The sequence below is a fragment of the Lissotriton helveticus genome, chromosome 5_1, assembly GCF_964261635.1.
Source record: "Lissotriton helveticus chromosome 5_1, aLisHel1.1, whole genome shotgun sequence".
Lineage (NCBI taxonomy): Eukaryota > Metazoa > Chordata > Amphibia > Caudata > Salamandridae > Lissotriton > Lissotriton helveticus.
This window is the reverse complement of record NC_136065.1, coordinates 1,215,064,634-1,215,087,608: the sequence shown is the minus strand read 5'-3', so window position 1 is coordinate 1,215,087,608 and position 22,975 is coordinate 1,215,064,634. Positions and strand designations below refer to the sequence as shown.

The 22,975-nt window shown below is 45.8% G+C and overlaps 1 protein-coding gene across 2 annotated transcripts in view; it reads left to right on the top strand.

The window, feature by feature from the left end:
- Positions 1-512: 512 nt before the first annotated feature.
- MCMBP (minichromosome maintenance complex binding protein) overlaps positions 513-22,975 on the top strand; it is a 184,584-nt gene continuing 162,121 nt past the window's right edge. For both annotated transcript variants that reach the window (XM_078643928.1, XM_078643929.1), the window contains exon 1: positions 513-716. In XM_078643928.1, coding sequence (XP_078500054.1) covers positions 659-716 — 58 coding nt within the window. In that variant the 5' untranslated portion in view covers positions 513-658. The remainder of the gene's footprint in view (positions 717-22,975) is intronic.

The following is a 22,975-nucleotide window of genomic DNA, read 5'->3' as shown; positions in this document are numbered from 1 at the left end:
GAATAAACCTACTTAAACCATTATTGAAGTGTCATCTTTCAACCCTAGAGTCACATATGACACATTAACGCAAACGTATGACACATTAACGCAAACGTAATTCATTTCAGCATTCCCACAGACAAAAGTTTTAGTTTGTATACTTTTCATGGGTTTTGTAGCTGGCTCTGTCGTCTGTCGTTTGTGGTATCACTCTTATCACTTGTGTACATTTTCAACGAAACAGGTAAACGATTGCTTTTCTAATGACCCATACAAGCTTCATTTTCTGTGTACTTACACTGTCAGTGTATTCTTCTCTCAAATATCGGTCCGTAATTTCCGATTTTCTGTAGCTTATGGGACACAGTAATCCTTTCATTGGGAGCAAAATACCAATCATAATAATCAACAATACCCACTGGATTTACTGCTAACCTGGTGTTCCAGGGTACCGTCAACGCCTCATCGGGGGATACTAAGCACTATATAAATACAATTGTAATGCAATACTCTCCCAAGATGGCAGGGCACAGAGCCCATGTGGTCCGTCTTCTGTGATCATGCCCTTATGTCTTCTCTGTCTATGCTGCGCGGGGTCGGAGGTGATGCTAGTGACGTCTGTTTCCCGCCAGCAGCCTGAGCTCGGAGAGTGGCCGTCCTGCCTGCTCTGTGTACCATGCCTGTTGCCGGGGACTGGCTCAGCGTGCCGCTGAGCTTGGTGCAAGGGCTCTTTGGTGAGTGTGGGAGGTTAGCAGGATCCTTTGGGAGGGACGTACAGAACCCTGGCCAGGGGACCTCGCGGGTCTGAAAAGGCAACAACTAGACCTACAACACACACTTAGCACGAGGAACAGTTACTCGGAACTTAAACTGGACAAGAGAGCGCGGAAGGGTTGTATTGATGCGATGGGAAACTTTGAGAGAGTTCGTCACCAGAATGGGCTGGCGTACGGGGAGGAAGCGGCCAGAAGTTTGAGCAGGGTTTGTGCAAGTTTCAAGTGCTTGCGTAACGGGCAAGTTGCAAAGTCTTGTGTACGGGACATCAATGGCACGGATAGATGGGATCTTTTGGGGCGACTGGACGGGGGCTTGATTATCTGCATGTGTGTTACATAGGAGGGTGCGGTAGGTTGAGGAGGAACACATGGTAGTAAGTAGGTAGGAGGAAGACAGAAGTACGATGTCTACATGAACCTAGTACACATGAGAGAGATACTGGAAGAGGTTTCAAGTAATGACAGCTTAGCAGCTACTAGTATATATCCTATTTCTTCATGATACTTTCAGATGCTGGCCTTAGCTCACTAAGAGGGAGGGAAGATGTATCCATGCTTACGATTCTTTTCATACTCGTGCAACTTTTTTGTGGTATCACTCTTATCACTTGTGTACATTTTCAACGAAACAGGTAAACGATTGCTTTTCTAATGACCCATACAAGCTTCATTTTCTGTGTACTTACACTGTCAGTGTATTCTTCTCTCAAATATCGGTCCGTAATTTCCGATTTTCTGTAGCTTATGGGACACAGTAAAACCTCCTAGATTCTTTCGAAAATTTCCCAATCGTAACATCATTATCAACTGTGTCCCTAGTTTTCCTCACTAGCGAAATATACATCCCGTCCTAGACGCCACTCTTGCACACAGGGTGCATGGCATAAATCGGCACAGGAGGAGGCACGCCTACTGGTCTTCATCTTAAGTGTATTCTAGTAATCCACAACGTTTCTACAAATTGTATAAGTGTGTCTGGTTATGGTCTTGCAGTAACTTTCCGCCAGTATCTTCCCGATAAGAAAAATGCCCACAAAGGTTAATGCACACCATGCTCCATAACTGTATTTGAAAAACTACTGTGCTGAAGCAGGCAGAATATACTAGTGTCAACTTATAGGTCTTCACATAGTCATGTACAAGGATTCACTAGGTATGCACATAAAGATTCATTCTGCACCTCACTTGCGCTTATGTTTCTAGAAGGTCTCTTAGACACTAGTGTGGAATCTATTTACATGCTCCAGGACTGGGGAAGACGCTACAGCTGGTGACGAAGGTTGGATTACGTGCCTGTGGAAAACAAAACTGCTTCCCATGAGAGTTAGCAGCAGTTCGGCAAACTGCTCGCGTGTGCTACCGAGAATCAAAGCACAGCAATCTATGGCCGGCATGTGGAGTCAAAGCCCTGCTCCAGCCCATACACAGCCGCAGAAATAATCGAAGACCTTGCAAAGGAGTGTATTCAAAATTCCTGCCGGTGAAGCATTTGGGCAGAGACGCTGCGCCCTGAACCTAGAGCAACTATTTAACAAAGCAAGAAAATAACCATAACGCCAACTAGTTACAAGAAGGAGAGCATACTCTCATTTAGGGGCGATTGAGGCATACTGCAAAACATGCTTCTGCGACCCTGCTCAACGATATAAGTTGAATGACTCATCCTAATGTCGGAAGAAAGGAGCACAAAATACAATGCAGGCGTGTTCTTAAAGCCACCACCGCCATTCAACACTCCCAAGAAACAGAACATTGGTGCCAGGTGGACTGCATAGATTGAAACATTTGATAACTTCATAGCTGCTCTAAAAGAGGAAGATAAGAAAATCCTAAAAGAGGAAGATAAGAAAATCCTCAAATATTGCAACTGCACTGTTGTCTGGATCCCTAATGCAGAATTTTGTGTCATAGGCAAACGCGGATCATGTGTGTGAACCATGACATAGGCCTGTCTCACAGATTGTGGTCTTGTTGGACTTGGAGGGTTTCCCAAAGCACTTTCCTTGTAGTGATGGAAGGCTACTGCCTTCACCAAGAGTTAAGCAGCACAAGTGTGGCGGTTGTGGCATACAGTGTAGTGATCAGTAGAAATTAACAGGTCCTTTTTAACCTTTAAAAAGTTCCACTGCTGTGGATCGATAGGAAGTACTGCACAGCGCTGAAGTTGTGTGTCTGTGTGTGCATGAGAAGTGTGTAATACAGGGACAGTGCAGTACTGAGGAGTGTGTGCTTCGTGTGTGCATATGCTGGAGGTGCATGTCCCTGTGAGTGATACAGAACTAGAAGGATGCAGTGCTGTGCAGTGCATGCAGGATAAGTGCATGTGCTGGGTGTATGTGTACATGTGAGTGGTACAATACATGAATGAGGTTGTGTGCATGTGCTGGGTGTATGTGTGCCTATGGGTGGTACAGTACATGCAGGATACTGTCTTGTGCAGTTTGTGAGTGTTAAATGGAAGTTCTGGATGTATGTTTGTCTGAGCGGGTACAGTACATGAAGGATACAAGACTGTGCTGTGCATGGATGCTTTATAGATGCACTCATTTTGTGTGCCTTTGGATGGTACAATAGATGGAAGGCCCTTGATCCATTTAGGAAAAACCAGACCTGCACGGTGAAACATGGAGAGGAGGTAAAGAGATCACTCCAGACATACTTGTATATTGCTGCATTCCTGTAAGCTTGGTGGGACACACACTGAGAAAGGGAGAACCAGGCCTTCCCTGTCCACTTCAAAGGGTGCACTTTGATTCAGAGTGAGGTCACAAGTCAGGGGCCTGGGCACATCTTAGGAAGGAGAATGGGGTAATAAGAGCATCATAAAGCGCAGTGCTGGGAGTCCTGGGCTAACCTTTTAAGAAAACACAAGGAGATGAAGGACGGAGCGCTGAAACGTTTCAGACACTCACCCCCAGTCACAGATCTGGGTTGAATCTATCATCGTTCTTTAGCTCACTTTACCACCCCAGTTCAGACACAGCTATATGCAAATCAGTCTTGACCCTGTGCCTCATGGGAACAGTCCAGCCCGACCTGCCAAGCCATGTCTTCCCTGGAACAGAAACAAGCATCCTGGGACCGGTTTCGGGCTAACAGCCCTCATCAGCCAGGCTTGCTTGAATCCAGTGAGCAAGGGACCCATGTCTAGGCATACCCTCCCAACTTAGGGCAAACATGATATATATATATATCCATACCCCCCCCAACATAATACTTCAAAGACTCGGACCCTAAATCAGACCCCAAAAAGTGTCAGCAGCCAGAAGGGCGATGTGAGGATGGTAAGCTCTGGAATACTTCTGCCTGTGACCGAGAGCCAAGGCATGCTAGTCTCCCTGCTGGGTGAGGGGTGATCTCCTATGGAATCCCAGGCCACCTGCCCTGGAGCACCAGTGCCTGCTTGCCAGACCAGTGTGCCCTGTGAGGAAGAGGAGAGCCTTGGAGGGAGCGAAGTTCAGTTTAGAGCTCTGTTGATAGGACTCCTTGTGTGAGGAGACAGCTGCTTCACCGATCTGGTCCTTGCCACTGTGCAGGACTGGGTTTGTGACCCACCCCTATGCCAAGAGGGCCGCCATGAAGATGGCAGTCTGAAAGAGTGCTGTGTGGTAAGAGGAGAAGCCTTGTGTGGTAAGCTTGGAAGTGACCCCCGTATAATTTGGTAGAATGCACAGCTAATTTCAACAAATTTCATAGCTCAAAGGCCAAATGATGGCATGCAACCCTGGAGCGTGCTCCATCCGTGTGTGTGTGTGTATGTGTGTGTGTGTAAATACATGTCGAACGTTGGATCCTCTCTTTATGTCATAAAAGATTCCCTTTGGGCACCTTAATTCAGAGACACCAATTCTTTCAAACACATAGACAAATATTAATATAACACAGAAACCTATCAATTGAAGCAATGCACAAAATAATAACAACATTCTATAAAAGCTAATAAATTCAGCTTACACAGTTTATTCATATACATTAAAAAAGCAATTAAAATAAAAACATAATTAAAATTGGGAACACAGACAATATAAAGAAGGAACAAGTTATATACAAAAAGTCATAAACACTTCCTATTACTAAAAAAAGGAGGTACACAGTACAGATTAGTATTCCGCAACAGTCAGAATAATCCTTGATCAGTGTATATTGTACTTCTCCCTTTGTTTCAACGCGTTTCGACGGGCAATTAAAGTATAGTCGCCTTCATCAGGAATATATTAACTGTCTTCCCAAAAGACTTCTTTGAAGCAAAACTGCCTTTGAGCTCGGGGTAAAAAGCCACCTGCCTTGATCTAAAGGTCAGCGTCCAGCGAAACAACAGGTTTCTGATAAGACCACACAGAAATGTCTTGTTCAAGCTCCCATCAAAGGCATACAAAGCTTCGTATTTTTTCAGCCAAAGATGGATGGATATAAGAAGATCTTATTCACGTCTTAATACTTGGTGCTAGTTCCAGGTATTCAGTAGCTTATACGATGTCTGTGGTTATGTAAAAATCAAACTTGAAAGACGTTCAGATTGTAATTAATGTGCACGCGGTACGATGGCCACATCGAAAGTAAAGGGCATGTAAAAAGTATCTACACACGTCTCCTCATTCGTGGAACTATTTTTATGTTATATCGATGGACCCTGGACTTAAAAGCTATATCCAGCCTCTCAGCCTTGTTTCTATTAGTGTATCCAGCCTCTCGAGTAAAAATGCGCCAGCGTCCCGCGTGCAGTCCCGACAGATTTGCAGAAAGAACGTTGGATCCTCGTCGGGTCCCCAAACCAAGATGGATTGCCTAATGTGTTAGCTTTAGTGGCACGGGGGTTAAATTAAATTAACCATTTGGCACAATTTAAGAATAGTTGACACATCTGCTTGCAGGAATGGAATATTCACTAACCGATTGATGAATTGCGGTCTGACGACTGCTGCAAGTACTTTGTGCTTGTTAGTTGGAGGTGTATTTCTGCAAGTAGGATTTTTGTTGTTGCACACCACAGGGTTCACTGAGCAGACACGTTTCAAGTATGTTTTTGGTTTTATAACTTGTGGCATTTACCATGTTTGTTTTATCGTCCCTTCCTTTTTGTCACTTAATGCACTTGGTTTTCATCGCACGTTATTTTGAAATCATATTACTTTACTTAACAAGTTGGCACATTATTTTTCAGATGCGTTTGGTGAAGGATTTATTTTATAAATATCATACACTGACATGTTATGTATGTTGCAGCTATTGTGGTTACAATGGCATGTTGTATCATGTACTAGGTTCTGCTGGTTTGATTGCATTTTTTTGTATTGTGGATACCCGTGAGGAAGAGCAGTTTGCCCGAAATGCATTGGGTTTATATTAACAAAGCTGATTCATGGGGAATTATGGGTTTATATTAACAAAGCTGATTCATGGGGAATGATGAATTGCCAGTTGCTGGGGAGAAAAGCCTGAATTGGCATTCGTTGACCTTGCTGATGAAAATAGTCTGTAAAATAATGTATTGTATGGAAAAAATTGTTGCAACTGGATTGATACTTTGATCACATTCATTATCATTATACATTAGGCGATGCATCCTGGTTTGGGGACCTGATGAGGCTCCAACTTTCAACAGTGACCCTCTGTATGTTAGGAGGAGCCACTGTGGAAAACGTCACCATGCTGACCGGGGCCAGAGCCTGTGGACTGTGAGTTGTGGTGATCCCGTATGTAGGAGGAGGTCACCCGGAGCAGCAGAAGTGATGATGCCGTGGGAGCACGTTCACCCAGAAGCAGGACTCTGGACAGGATTTTCCTAGACACCCCCAAAGACACAGGAAAACTCTAGTCGCTGGAGGAACACAACTGTGAACGAAAGATCCTGCACCTAACGTGTGCAGCCGCTTAGTCTGCATGCAGCCAACTTACCTGCTGAATTGGGCTGCGACTGCTGCGAGCGACCGCGGATGGTTTGTACTCTAACGCTTCCCTCCTGCCTGTATGAGTAAGGCTTATTTTTGGCCCGTCTGTCCTGGGAGAACTTGCTGCTAGTTGAAGCGCGATACCGCTGGAACACTATTGACTTTGAGCTAGAGTTGTATTGGACTCTTGAGACTGACTACTAGTGGGGCATACCCTGATTGTTACCAATAGTGAATGGGGAACAACAATGATTGCTAATGTGAGATTTGAGTAGGCCAGCGAAAATCCAGAGAGATACTAACTCAACGAAGGACTGTGTAATTGTTTTTGAAGGTCCTATTCTTCCTTGGTCCTATTCTTCCTTGGTATGGATAGCTGTATAAAAGTACCCTTTTTGACATGGTCACTTCAATTTGATTGCCTGGTATTCAATGTGATTTTGACTGGAAGTGCACCGGGTTCCTGCTAAACAGGCCCCCAGTGCCGAATTTCTTTCCCAAAACTGTGCAATTGTACCCCAATTGGAAATACCTTCGGCCCTCCCTCTAAGTTCCTAATAAGTGGTACTACTGGTATCTAGGGCAATGAGGCCAAAGAGGGTCCTTAGGGGCTGCAGCACAAATTGTGCCACCCTAAAGGACCCCTTTCCAAACAAATACAGAATGCCACTGCATGCTATGTTTTAGTGCAGACAAAAGTGAAACCACGACATGGCACACTTCCCTCTGTGCTATGCCCACAGACACTGCATGAATTATAGGTAAGTCACCCCTAAAAGCAGTCCTTGCAGCTCTAGGGCAGGGTGCACTATACTACGTGTGAGGGCATAACTGCGTGAGCAGATAGCCCTTTGTGCTTGTCAGCCCTATTTCTGCCCTTACAAGGGGACAAGAAAGCCATTTTGAGTACATGTGCTGGGCACTGGCATAAATGAGTCCCCCCCCCCCCCCCCCCAGCTACATGATGGCTTCACTAAAAAAAAGGGAGGTTTGTTATCAAAACTCTCGTATTAATGAACCCACACTGATGCGAGTGTTTGGATTTATTAATACAATGACAGAGGGCACCTTAGAGGTGCATCTGAAAATCTACCAGCCACTGGCGTACAGACTAGTTTACACCAGCCTGCCACCATAGACCAGTTTCTGACATTCAAGGGTGAGGGCCTCTCCTATCCGGTCCGAAACAAAACCAACTTTGGTAGAGGGTGTTCATACTTCTTACCATAGGGTAACCTGCTGATTAGCATTCTAAGGAAGGGAGTGCTTCAAAGAATCCACCACCTTTGATATGCGAATCTGGCTTCCCTCACAGAGGAAACTGACCCTCTTTGCCCAGAGCCCTTGGGCAACTGGACAGACTGGAAAATTAGCTAATCAGGCTAGTACCACCCCTAAGGAGGGCTGCCTGAAGTGGACACAACTTTTCAGAGTTGCTCATCTTGATGACAATCATAAGAATTTTGGGACAGGGTTATGCCCACTTTCCACTGGAAGTGGTCGTATAGGGGGTGTAGTGACCCCAAGAGTAGATAGCTCATTGCCTACTACCCTACACTCCCCTAAATTCAGTATTTAGGGGAGCCCCTTGCGCTAGCAAATCAAATCCTTCCGATCTAAACGAAGATGATGAACATGAAGCGTCACAAAGTGCAGGAACAGAAGATCCAGCAACTGACTTGACGCCAACCCTGCCTGCTGACTTAGACAGTTTCACCAAAAGACAACTTGTCCTACAGCTACTGTGTACCGAAAGCCTGGGAGACCCTCCTTTACTTAACCCAGGAACCCAGAGGTCCTATGGGATAGCAGACCTGTGCCCCTGCATTCTGCAGGTACCAAAGACTGAGCTGTGAGGCTCCAAGACCGCAGAAACTTGATGCCGGAAAACACCACTACACCTGTGCCACCTAGCCTGAGCTGAAGTAGGCCAACTGTGCTAACGTGGTCCCCAGACCCTCAAGACTTGAAACCCACCTTGGGTCTCCCCACTCTGGCCTTCCTGACGACGCCAGCAGCCTCTGTTTACAGGCCCCCCTACTGCAACTGCTGACGAAAACCCGACACCTACGGACACCCCTGGCCCACGGAGAAGAGGACTAAAGGTGTCCCTACGTTTCTGAGCATCGTGAGGCCGAAGCCCCCGTTGGTAAAGCCTGACTGTCCTCCCAGTCAAAACCTGCAGCCTCTTTATGCGAAGATCGATCCCTATTGACTTCCATTGGGCTCCTGACACTGTTTTGGACCCCTGCACAGGGCCACCCTAGTGCAGCTGACTTGGACCTCGCCATCCACTCATCTTAAATGCGGAGATTGGTCTCTTAAGTTGCTGTACTGTACCTGAATGCTCTACTTTTCTCCTCCCATAGGATAACATTGCAGCTTCTAAGAATTGTTGACTTTTCAAACTCAAAAGTATTTCTCTTCAAAAACGTACTAACCTGATTGTATTGATTCTGGTGCATATGTATGTATGTATGTATGTATGTTATAAATTGGTGTGGCTCTCTGAGTCGTGTGCATAATTTAATGACTATTGCGTGTGTTTGCAGATGTCTTACACTCCTCTCTAATATGCCTAAGGCTGCTTGACCACACTACCCCCCTAAAAGAGCACCTTGGTATTTCTAGTGCAAGCCCGTCCACTCATAAGAGAACCTACTTTTGGCATGATATATCTTGTTTTGGTATATCATATAAAAAGACCGCTTCCTACAATAGCGGTACAAATAAAATACTTCTTTCTTTTTCATAAAGGTGAGTATGTGGCTGAACAATGATTTATTGCTGCTGCTGTGTGCCCTTTGAGTTGTGAGCCTGTGTTCACAAATCTGTATTTACAATTTCACACCCGGAGGCAGTTTAGACAGCTCGACAACGCTTACCACTGAGCGCCAAGTGCAGAAGGAGTTCTTGGCCCAGTTGCTCAGGATCCCTAGTAGGCAGAGCCCTGGAAAATCAAGAGTGAAAGGCCTCATCCCCCATGGTTGGGCCCAGTAGCTCCTACTGTCTTTTTTAGAGCTGGAACGCCATCACATGGATAACAAGCTGCCCAGGTATTTGGCAGCTATCAATAAGCTGTATCCCGAAACTATAGTACGTGAAGCTGAGTTTTACCTGTAAGAAACAATACCTGAAGGAAATGTGAAAACAATAATTTTCAAGGAAGTATTTAAACAGGGCAAGAGGGTTTTTCAGATGTTCTACAGTTAAATTGCAGTTATTTACCCCATTATATACTGTGTAATTTGGAAATTGATGTTTGTCTTGTGGCCAGCTGTATAATCCCTGTGATTAAGGTGGTCCAATTTAAAGTGAGAGAATTATGTGGGTTCTAAACCCCTTGCACTCTGGAAGGGGATGGCCTAGAATATATAAACCTGCAAATGTTATCCCATTCTAGCGGTATTACCATCTGGATCACTCCAGCTTTTGAGGTTTTTTTTGTGGGTTTTTTTGCAGAGTTTTATATAGCGCGAACTAGACCCGAAGCGAATCAGGTATCAGAGCGCTTTACATAGCACCAGTTACGTTACATGAGGACACACTTTCATTTTAGGCACGGGGAGATTAAGTGATTTGCCCAGAATCACAGGAGGTTTTTGGCGTTGTTACCGAGACTCGAACCCAGATCCGAGGTCGAGCGCCTTAGCCGTTAGGCCAACCCCTCTCCCCAAAGGTGGTAGCAAAATGAGAATACTTCTAATGGCTAGACCCAGAGAGGAGTAAAATATCTAGAGCCTCACTGGGGTTTCCTTTGCAGGTTATATCCCCACCATTGTTTCCTGTTTGTTGTTGTTCTACAGAGGGGACTTGAGCGGCCCCTTGTGCCCTTAGTCTGACCTTCTCAAGCTCAAAAGACTTTGTGCAGGTTGAGGCCTTTACCCACAGTGACAGACCAGCACACGTTGCAGCAGTGTTCGCAATCAAGTGGACTTGACGCATGCTTTTGGTGCACCTTGATTCGGAATGCAGATAGTGGCAGGATTAATTGATGTTTGAGGGTCAAGCTTCCCCTATCTTCAGTGGAAGCAATAAAAGTCTAATGGCAGTAAAGAAATAATCAAAATCATATCATCAAGCAAAAGAACATTTAGCATGTCTGAAGACAAAGGAGGTGTAAAATGGAGGGTCTTTGGACACCCCATTAATATTTCATGTGGGCTTAGTCCAGTTCTCCAATTGGGGGTGAACCTCCTGATTGAGAGCGCTACAGATAAGGTGTTAACCCACTTTAATCCAGTCTATGCCAAAATGTTTGCCAATTTGTTCTTTTTTCCACACATTATTTTATGTTTTTAAGTAAATAACACCATAAAACATTACAAATGTACCCACCTAGTGCTTCTTCAAAGAACAAGACATAGTAGCATGTAAAGCATAGAGGGGGAGGATAGGAGGAACGTTTAAATAAGAACAAGCATTTGCAATGCAATAGGTCTCGCATTTTAGAACCTTTGACCTATTGGTATTGTAAATGTCAATTACTTTTATTATTGCAGATGCACATAAATAAATAGCATTGTCATCTACAATATGAATAGGTAAACATCTCTCAATTGAGAGACCTATTGCATTGCAAATGATTGTTAGATGTGGGCAGGGTCGTGCTAAAGTCCGATTGCTCCACCTACCAACATGAAAGAGCTATTGCTGCAGATTCCAGATCCAACCTGGCCAGAATCGCAAGATGAGGGATCTAGAGTGAGAAGTATCTATATGAAAATTGTGTCCCAGTTACACTCTGAGGTACATTTGTATTTCTAGTGAGACATCTTTTTGAAAGACAAAGTAAACTATTATGAGTCCATCTTGTAAAATACGTTGTAAAGTCCACCAGGCTAGTCATCCACAGGTGGTCTGCTAAATACTAAGAGGAGAAGTCTGAAACCTCTCTCTAGTCCAGGTGTTTCCAAACCTTTCTGTAACCAGAGCTACTTATTTTCAATGAAAAATTTCTAGAGCTTCTAATAATGTTGGCCTTATATTAGAAACCACATCATACAAGATTATAGTAGCGGCCACGGTATTCAACATTACCGGCAGTGACCACCTAGTGCATCCGGCAGGGTTGCCAGCAGTAACTTTAAAAAGTCTTTGTCAATTTGAAATCCTTTTACATAGGTAGTACATAACAGCTGTAGCTGAAATGATTATTGCACCAAGGTAATAGTATTAGTAATTAGTCTCCCCAACGCCACATGATTTATCACTTGGCTTCAAAAGTAATTTGGAAATTCAACCATTTTTCTCTAATCATCATCTTAGGAGCTCTTAAAATACATAACTTTTTATCTTGAATAAACACTTTTTGATTTGGCATAAACATATTAAATCAGCTAAACTTCTAAGTTTGTAAAGTGGGCTGCACACAGGAAAGCTACTCAATGGGAGGTGGAGAGCTACTCGTTGGAGAAGCCTGCTCTAGTCTTTGATACACTGTGAGTTTGTGCAAGCATGGTGGTATGTATAAATGGTGCTCTGCTTTAACGCAATATAAATGGGACGGCGAAATGTGTTGGGGAGAAGTTAATAACTGCACATCTTTTAAAACGAACGGCTAACTGTTGAACAGGAATGATTTCTGTAACATTAATAGCAGGGTGTGGTTCACCATATGTAAGATCAATAAAGGTGGTGATAATGCAGTTTGTCCAATTCGCACTCCCACTGGAAAATGTTATCTGATCAAGTAACACAAGACTATTTCTTAGACAGGAGATCACAAAACTTCAATGTTAAATTTTATAAATAAATACAAGCACAGTTAAGTGGTTAATAACATTTTTAAAAGGACAACCCCCATTCCTTCTTTTAAAACAACCATGCAAAGGCATGTGCACCATGTGCTTTGCTTACGAAGCGTGCTGTGACAAAAAGGTGCTCTTTATAATTAATTCAGCTATAAGTAGTTAAGAAAGTCACCATTCCGTAGCGTTTGACTCGAAGGTGTACCCAGCAGCGTCTCTCAAATTATGAAGTCTATTTCACTGCACTAGCAGTGGGCCGGAGCCGCCGGAGAGCACGAGAATGCACTAATAGCGGGCGACAACGGGCGCCGATACGGGCAGGAGAGAAGGGAGGAAGCCGCCAAGAGTGCACGTATGGACTGTGGCGTTGCACTGGGCGTGCGCCTACATGTTTGTAGAGTGTGGATGTGGAACAGTTTGAGTTGTGGTGGATCTGGAACCGCATCTTGTGGCATATGCCGAATGTTGAATAAGAACCATACCCTGTGGTAAATAACTGTTCTAGTACACACAGTTAATGGTCGTTGCATAATGCAGATGGGGAGGAGGTGCCGCACACGCAAACTCCCGCCGGGTAAACGCGACATTTAAAAAATATGGAGAAGTGTTGAATTTGCCACCCAAACGAACTCCCGTGGGCTGAACGCCACATTTAGAAAATATGGGCAGAAAGCGAGGGGTGAAAAACAACAATTAAAATCAGATGGGGTGGAGGTGCTGATAAAAGTCTGCTACGGTCTGAAAGTAACAATAAAAACAAGACGGAGGGAAGAGAGGGGAGGGGGGAGGAGAAATGCGACACGGCGGGAAGGGGCAGGCAGGATGACTCGGGGGAGGGGGCGGAGCGGGGCAGAGCGGCATGTGGGTGTGAAGAAGCCGGGCCTTTGAAGTGAAGCTAAGCTTCACTTCAAAGGTGTCGGAGGAATGCGGGCGGCTGTGCACGCGCTTTTAAGCTCAATGCACATGCGCATTGAGCTTAAAAGTCACGGGCACTGCAAGGAATCGCCACGATTCCTTGCAAGTTAGATAAAGAGTCGATGAGCCCCTATAGTCTCGCTTGCTCGATGCGCATGCGCATCGACAGGCGAGACCTAAAAACGGAGGGGAAGGGAGGCCAGTCTATTCTTGAGGATTCCATTTGGTTGTTTATCTTTCCCTAACCACTGTGGGCGATGAGTGCAATGAAGGTGCATAGGTACTCCATGATTTAGCTCATTAATAGGGACATCAAGCACTTTGAAAGTTAAAGGAACTATGAAACGTGAAATAAAGTCTGGAAGAAACCTTTTGGCTATAGTAATGGCATCTACCTTAATACAGGGGTACATTTCAACCTGCTCCCAAGACTTGAATATTGAAACGAGAGTATTACAAATGGCACCATTTAGACAATTGGATGAAGTCCTATTTCTTTTACATTCACAAATGTATTCCATCGTTTGCGGTGGGTAACCAATGTGCTCTTCACAGCTTTCTTTGCATGATGTGCTTAACAGGTAGCACAGATGTAACAATATTGTTGGGCTAAAGTGGGAAAGTGAAAATCAAGCCCTTGTGTGTTGGCAGCCTTGATCGTTCCTCCTGCTTGTTTGCCTGTCCCACCCAAAGATATAAGCGAGGCAAGTTGCGTGAAGGCATCTAAAGGAGCAGCTGATATGCCATCCTTTGATCACCATAGTTTATCCTGTTGGAAGAAGCACCCTTTTTTGTTTACCACATGGTTCAACATTTTTGGAGCTTGCTACTTCAGCCCAGACAAGTCCTGAAATATGACCATGAGGGGCTCAGTTGAAATGAACACTGTTGGCACTGGTGTATTCCCATGGTTGAGATCCTAACTATTTATTTTTGTTCCTGGTGCCAGTCTAATCTAAGCGTGTGCACAGAGGTCTAGGACCTCCCTAACCTTGAGTTACTGGACTTGTCCTGTCACGTGGGAGCTCCAAGCCTGCCCTCGTAGTGGACTACTGTCTTTCTCCCCTGTGTATCGCATACAGCAGTGACGGCAGTACACTTTATTTTAGGTGTCGCTATTTTGACAAGACACTTTTACCCTTTTCACTAAGTGTGCCCTACATGCCTCACTTTGGTAAAGTTCTGGTGTTATGTGCATGCCCGTACCTTGCATAGGCATCCTATATGTATGTTGAGTGTGTCTGTTGCACACATGCAGTAGCTCTGTGTGAGCCTACATACTGAGTAGTGGGGTCTATTTTGGATGTCCCTGCTTGGCATAGCACGAGATGGTGAACAAGGACAGTTTCCCCAGGCAGTTGCAGTGTATTGCCTGCGTTCCTGTGGCTGGAGGGTGGCTACTCCAACACCGAAGTGAGGAGGTTGGAGATGAAGCTACCCTAAGAAATTCCCTAAGGATGTTTGTTAGCAAGGAGCTGCAGATGAGTTCTTCCTGAGCGCTACCATTTGTCTTATGGTAGGGGTGACGGATGGTAATGCAGTTTCTGTTGTTTTGGTTGAGGAAGTTTCTATGTCAGGCACGCCTTTTTTTCTAGTCCCTGATTACTGATCTAGAGAGGCTGATGAAAGCCATGTGCATAAACATCACAGTTGACGGTGCCTGTGTTGTGGGTGCTCTTCAGGACAAATTCCTTGTGCTACCTGCTGTGAGAAGCAGCAGGTAGCACTAAATACTACACAAAATCTGTCTGGAGAGCAGCCCGAGAACAACGCTTGAAAAAAGAACCATACCAAACCGATTCTGAAGTCTGTCTGAAAAATTGCGTTTTGTACCCAGTTCAAGTCCTGCAAAACAAAGTAAGGGTTTGCTCCAAAAGAACTTCAAGGACTTCTGTGTGACCAGGGCTGGTATTTCCTTAACATCCAGTCTCTGGGAAATGATGAGTCATCACCTGAAATGTGTGGAGGAATAGAGGATCTGTATTAATGCATAGAAGCCCACCTGCCTACAGAGACAGGAAAGGCATCTGCCTGGCCTTATAGGAAGAGAAACTGTACAGTAGGAGAGGCCCAGCCTCTTCCTGGGGTTGTACGTCATCCTTAGGAAGCGGACTGCCTTGGAGCGTGCTAGGATTTACCTGTGATGCACAGGCTCCCCCTAGTTTCTCAAACCTAGTTCCCAGCGGGAGCTGCTTTAAACAGCTGCCTGTTTGTTTATCTCACCCTTCCTAAATAGGGAGGTGTGTGCTGAGCAAAAGAACTAGCGCGCTGACCAAGATGGCGCTGACCAAGAAATGCGAGTGCCGATAGGAAAATACTCTTAGCAACAGGTAAGTGAGAAACAGTTTCCTCGTTTACATTTGGCAGCAGAATGCGAGATTTTTAAAGTGCAGGTAAGCGAGATTTAAAAAAAGTAAATAACAGAGTAGTCTCTGCAGTAGAAATACATAAAACACAATTCCCCGTGCCCACGTAGCAGCAAAATACAAAGTTTTAAAAGGGAGAATGCTTAAAAAAAACGAGTGAGAGCGTTTGACAAATAGCGTTATGCTGGTAGTCTGTGATGTTCTAGGACTATGTTTAATAGTTACCTTTTGCCTGCCTGAAGCCTCTGGAGGGCTCTTTGCGTTTGTTCATCCACTTCTGCCAGCTAATAATTAGCATTTGAATGTTGGGAATTGGTATGAAATGCCTCTCGGAAGCAAACAATATGCTGACCTAAATGGGCAGACGTGACAACTTTGAACCTGATAGAATATGCTGGGTAGGGCTGTGAGAATCATTTTTAGGTCTCGCCTAGCTTTGCTGCTCACATGCTCAGCTCGCTTGGCGACATTTATTGTTAATGAGGACTTTTACAAAAGGGCTTGAAGCCCCGCCCCTCATTTCCATTGGGTAGCGTCAGCGTTTATGGTAAACGCTGGCTTCCCATTGGAAAGGACAGTTTTTCGTTGCCTTCTTTTGGCTTTTTAGTCTGGCCCACCAAGACTGGCTCGCCTGCTTCACGGCTGTTGTGAAGACTTTTCTTATCTGCTTGTTTATTTAACAAGCATATAAGAAAAGTCTTCACAACAACTTTGAAGCACGCGAGCCAGTGCTCCGGGCTTCCTGAAACCACGCTGCCTTCACGCCTGTAGCTACCCAGCCTCCCTTTTCCCCTGCCCTTTCTCTGCCCATTACTCCTTGCTGCAACGGGGGAGATTTGCTGTTTTTAGGTCTCGCCTGTCGATGCGCATGCGCATCGAGCTTGCGAGCCTATTGCGGCCTAACCACGCTTTAACTAACAAGCAAGGAATCGTGGCGATTCCTTGCAGTGCCCGTGACTTTTAAGCTCAATGCGCATGTGCATTGAGCTTAAAAGCGCGTGCACAGCCGCCCGCATTCCTCCGACACCTTTGAAGTGAAGCTTAGCTTCACTTCAAAGGCCCGGCTTCTTCACGCCCGGCTTCTTCACACCCACATGCCGCTCTCGCTCTCCCCGCTCCGCCCCTTACTCCGCATCCTCTTCAGTCCCCTTCTGCCCTCTATCAAGCCGACTCCCGCATTCACTCCTCTCCGTTGACCCATGCTCCTCCGCTCTCGCCCTCAACTTACCCAGTATTCTCACCCCCTCCACTCCATGCTCCCCTCGGCCCACCTCACGCCTCTTCCTGGTGACTGCTCTCTGCTGCTTGCCCTCAGCTTCCAGAATCTCCCTCCTCTCTCGTGGTTCCTGGAAACGCTTCATAGACTGGACTGGCATCCCGGCAAATCCCGACAGCCAGATCACTTAGCCTCGGGCCTCCATGGCACACTTGTATATGTGTGCATCAGTAATGCAGGCGATGCTCTTGCAGAGGCTTCCCTGACAAATAGCCCCAGGCAAGGCAATTTTTTTTAACAAGGATGAAACCTGAAAGCCGCCGCTTGGCTTGCGCGTGCTACCAGCTCCCACCATCAGGCAGAAATGTATAGCAATTTAGAACGGAAGTATGAATGTATAATAGCTACAATATTAACAGTCATAACATTGACGTTCTTGCTATTGCGTCTACAGCTCATGTCAAGTTAATGATATGGAAAGCAACTCATGTCGGATGTGGGTGTGCATGTTTGTCGTGCTTACAGAACTCAGTGATACCATCCCTTTCAAACTTCATTGCTCTCACTCTCCATCTGACACACACACTAACCAGGCAGCCCACCCCCTCCCTCTACCACATCAAAGGCAGCCCAGCCTCCTTCCCCCAGCGTGCGCTCTGCCTCAGGCCAGCATCTCTCCTCCCATAATTATTCACTGCAGGGCCTGCGTCTCATCACCCTTCCTCCCAGTCCCCACAAGCGGGCTTCTCCAGGGGCTGCATGCAAATCTGAGCCCCAACCTCTCTGACATCGCATCTCTCTTTCCATTTGTCTTCCCCAGCCTCTATCTTTCTTTCTGACTATTTTTTTTCATTTCTAGTACCAGCTCTGCCTTTCTCCTTCTCTCTCTGACGTATTAGGTTCGCACCTATCCGCAAACCTTTACTGCTTGTTTTTTTTTTTTCGTCTATCTTTTTTCTCTCTCCGTCGATTGGCCTCTGCCCGCCTGCGCCCCTGTGCCTTTCAGCCTCGTGGGGGTTATCTAAGCAGCTGTCAGTTTCCACTGCTTCCACTTCGCTGCAGCTATCGGTGTGTATTTGTCAGGCACTCGGTTCCTGTTGCTTTCTGTTTGTGGTCCACCGCTGACTGACGGTCACTCTCTGCCCCTGTGCTGATATGCCTGCCAGTATCTTCCTCAGTTTATTGGCGTCGGTCTTTACTCTACTCATCCACGCTACGCCACTCACACGCGCTACGCCACTCACACGCGCAACGCCACTCACACGCGCAACGCCACTCACACGCGCAACGCCACTCACACGCGCAACGCCACTCACACGCGCAACGCCACTCACACGCGCAACGCCACCCACCCGCGCAACGCCACCCACCCGCGCAACGCCACCCACCCGCGCAACGCCACCCACCCGCGCAACGCCACTCACCCGCGCAACGCCACTCACCCGCGCAACGCCACTCACCCGCGCAACGCCACTCACCCGCGCAACGCCACTCACCCGCGCAACGCCACTCACCCGCGCAACGCCACTCTTCCATTTGCAAAACGAAAAATTTCTAACTATTCTATTGCGAGACCTATTGCATTTTCAATGCTTGTTTAAAATGACTCTTTCCTGTTGCATGCGGTACATTCTTTCCTGCAAGGAACCCGCTTCCATACGAACGACGCGGGCGGGGATAGGCGCAATATAAACCATGGTGGCAGCAGTTTATTTTTGTTTTTTCACAGCAGGGGCCTGTTTTTACAAAGCACCGCGGGCACATTAGCAACTATGGCGGGCGCAGGTTTATTTTCCCACAGCCGGTGTCCGCTTTTATAAAGCGCTGCAGGTATGTATTATTTTCTTTTTTTTTTTAAACAGCAGCTGCAGTGCTTCCATAAAAGTGGGCGCTAGCTGTGAGGGGAAAAAAAAACTACGGCCGTCACAGTGAGAAAAAACACAAACTACGGCCGCCATTGTTTGACTTTGTTTTTGTGCTTCTTTCATTTTTCACCTTCTATTTGAAAGTCCTGTTTTATTTTGCTCCTGGCGATGATGGTTTTGCCTGGAGTCTGGGCGTGTTTATTGGGGGCATGAAAACCTATTTTGAATTTAAAAGGGGGTAGATGCACTGGCAGGCCACCCTCTCTGGCCAAATGAGTGCCTCCTCTTTCAACGACTTGTAGTGTAAGGGGGAAAACATTTACTTTGATGCCCCCCACCTCCCGCTGGAGTGATACACTTTGCACCGCTTGCAGCCTTTTGTTTTTTTGTTCCTTTGTTGCAATTTACTGAAACCAGAACCCCTGCCCCTACTCCCACTCCCCATGCACACAGCTTTTACTGAAGGAAGAAGCAGAAAAGGTGTTCGTTGCCTTTGATGCGGCCGGAGGACAGACAAGGTGGCATGTTACCGTAATGAACACCGACAAGAAATGCTCAGGGGTGCTTTTAAACACGAAATGTGCTCTTTTGCGATCTTCACTGAAGGCAGACGACGTAGCCGGGACACACACACACACACACACACACACACACACACACACACACGCGTGTGTGTGTGGTGTCCTAGAGACACGTGTGCCTGCGCACATGCATATGTGCTTAGAGGGAAGGGTACTTCTTGTATATCTGTGGGTATGTGCGGTGTGCAGGTATTTGTGTGGGGGTGTAGAGGTGTGTGTGCACGTATGTGTAGAGCGGAATGTATTTTATATCAATGTGTGTGGGGGTATAAAGACCGGTGTAAGTGTGTGTGTGTGTGTGTGTGTGAATTGCTGAGGCAAATCCGCACACATTCCTGAAGCCAGTTATATATTTGACTAGAGTAAGAGGCACGTGACACGCTGCACCATGCACATGGCTGAACGGGGCCTCCTAGGATGTTCATTCTCACAGGTAAGGAAGGTGATGGGGGCTTCTTGTCTCCACCGCATATTTGCGAACAAAGTGAGAAACATTCCATCCATCCGAGCTCATTCATCCATCCATCTACATACCCCACCTTTTCCATCCATCCATCCTTCCAGCATTCATCCAAACACGTGAATTTATCCAGATATTCATGCACCACGTCCATCCATCTGCCTATGCAACTCACACAGCTCAGTCCACCCATCGACTCATTCAACCATTCATGCAAACCTATAAAAATGCTCACCATCTCTACAGTCTATCTACTCATCCAACAAATCTGACCCTGCCCACCAATCCTTTCTTCCCCAATCCACAAAACCCATGCATTCATCAGTCTACTCACCCACCCTTCCATGTGTGCATGAACCCACCCGACCTATCCTCTCAGACCTGCATCCAATACTGGGCATCTGTCCACTCCCCAGCCCACACAATCCTACCATCCATGATTCACCCATTAATTCAATCCCACAGTCCATCTACTCATTCAACCAATCCAACCTAGTACACAAATGCTTTCACTCAACAGTTTGTAGTCCCCCCCCCCCCCATCTGTGCATCCAACCCACCTGACCTATCCTCTCAGCCTTGCATCCAATCCCACTCATTCATCCATTTAACCACCCCCCTGCCATTCATGCACCCCAACCCATGGAACTACGTACCCACTTCTACAGTCCATCTAGCCCTCCAACCAATCCGACCCAGCCTAAACAGTCACCCTTTCACCAATCCACCCAAACCCATGCATTCATCAGAGACCTATTGCATTTGTGATGCTTGTTGACATTAGTGCCAAATCCTGCTTGAATGTCCATCCTGCTTGACCGGTCTGCTGCAGCTTTTATTATGTCACTTAAGTCACACTTCAAAGAGGGCTCCCCTGTGAAAGGCGAACATCCGCTGACACTTGCGCAGGGCCCGTTTTTGACTCACCCCCTGCAGCCAGGCAGACTCCGGTCACAGTTGTCCTATTATTTGAAGTGGCATCTCCAGGCACTCACTTCAGAACACTTTCTAGACCTGTGGAAGAACCGAAGAGGACTGCCTGCTGTCTGACCTTGGAAAATACATGAAGACTGTACCTGTTCCCCCTTCTTGTACCCAGGGCAAAGAAGTGGATTCCAAAGTCCGAGTGACCCAACAAGCTGCCTTTCCCTGACTCTGGGCAAGGACTGGACTCCCCTGAGGGCCTGTGACAGCCGGCCTGTGATTCTCGAAGTACCGCTCCAAGGTCCTGCGGGCAATAGAATTGTACTCCCACAATGGATTGGGGGTTACTGGACTAAAATCAGAAGGTAAAATCTTTGACTGGGAAGAGCCTACTTAGTGTATCTTACCCATGAGCCTTCACAGTCTGTCAAATTGCTCTTTAGGCCTTGTTTTGCCGCTACCCTTGACTATTATTGGCACTTTGTGTTTCTTGGTGCTATTTCTACCTAAAACCTTAATTCATATCTGTCGTCCCTCTTATTGGATTTGTCTAACTGTGGTGTTATTTTGGTTATAAGGTTTACTCTATTTTCCGAATGTTTTGGGATTTTTAATGTTTTACATTTAAACTCTCTTGCTGTTTCAGTACTCCATAAATACTTTACACATTGCCTCTACTTTAAGCCTGTCTGCTCTGTGCCGTAGCTACCAGCAGGTTGAGATCTGGTTGATTTAGTGACTTTAGTGGTCCATCACAAGGACTGATTATTACTTGATGTGGATACTCTCCTTCAACCTCAACTAATAACCCAATTTCTATGAGACCAATACAGATTCATGCCATGTATGGTTACTAAGCATTGTATCTGGAAAGTCCTGACCGCCATAACGTGAATGCGCAAGTTCTCTGGCACATGTGCACTAATGCTTATAGACTTCGAAAACGCTTTCTATTTAGTAGATTGGTCTTCCATGCATCGGGCCCTCACCTTGCTGAATTTTGGACTGCGTTGCTTGACATATATAATTAGTTTGGATTGTCCGGTGGCTAGAGTTCAGAATAATGGGCCCATATCGGACTCCTTTCCGTTTGGAAGAGTAACTCAGACAGAAATGGTCTCTCTCCCCATTCCTGTTTGCATTTGTGATAGAAATGCCTGCAACCTGAATCTGAGGAGATAATTTGGTATAATTATCCTGATAATTTTTCTTCTTTTCATGTAGTATCCCCAATGGATGGGGCCATAGACTGATGAATATGCCGGAAAGCTTGTGTGAGACATCCGGGCTCCATATGAATTGGGACAAATCACCTTTGATCCCATTGCATGGGATCCTCATGTTACTCTGTGGAAATATCTTGGCATTCAATTAACCCTAAATCCAACAAGATACAGAGAACTAAACTGAGAGCGGTGATGCAGTAATATACCAGAAACTGGGAAAGGCCACCTCTTTATACCCTTTGTTGGGTAGAGTCACACAAAATTATTATACTCCCTATGCTTCAGAATTGTCCTTTCAAAATACCTATGCAACACCTGAATGAATAAAAGCTCTAATGCGCTTAATTTCTTATGATGAAATCAGCCCTCCTGGATAGCCTTTGATAAATGATGGTAAGACTGGTTTTGCAGACAAACATCACTACTACTGGGCAGCTTGACCGACCATTATTATTGATTGGATGTTTGGGGAGAGGGATGACCTAGCTTTTCGGACAGAATGCTCTGGTTTGCTAGATTTCTCTACAGCCGTAGGATATCACTACAGCAGCAGGATAGCACTACAGCTGCAGGATATCACTACAGCTGCCTGCCCCATACCACAGTAGTACTTAAATATATTGGCATGGAGCACACATCATTAAGCACACCTTTCAAAAATGGGTATTTGTAGAAGTAGTACTTAAATATTGGCGGAGAGCTCGTAAACGCATGAGATGTGAGTGCAAACTTATCTCAATGCCCCCAACCTCCTTTGACATGGGACACAACTAAAGCAAATAAACCAGTTAGAGATTCTACCTTTGGGATGTCGTTCGCATCTCCTTGATGGGTGACTTGGGAGGATAATCGCATGATGCCTTTTTGCTAATTTACAATCCAAATTTGAATTGCATAGGACACAAATTTGAATTGCATAGTACCTGCAATTATGCCATAGCCGGAACATTGACTACTCTCAGGGTACTATGCTGCCAGAGTACAATCCCCTGGCTGCTCATCTACTCTTTGAAAGGATTGAAAAAG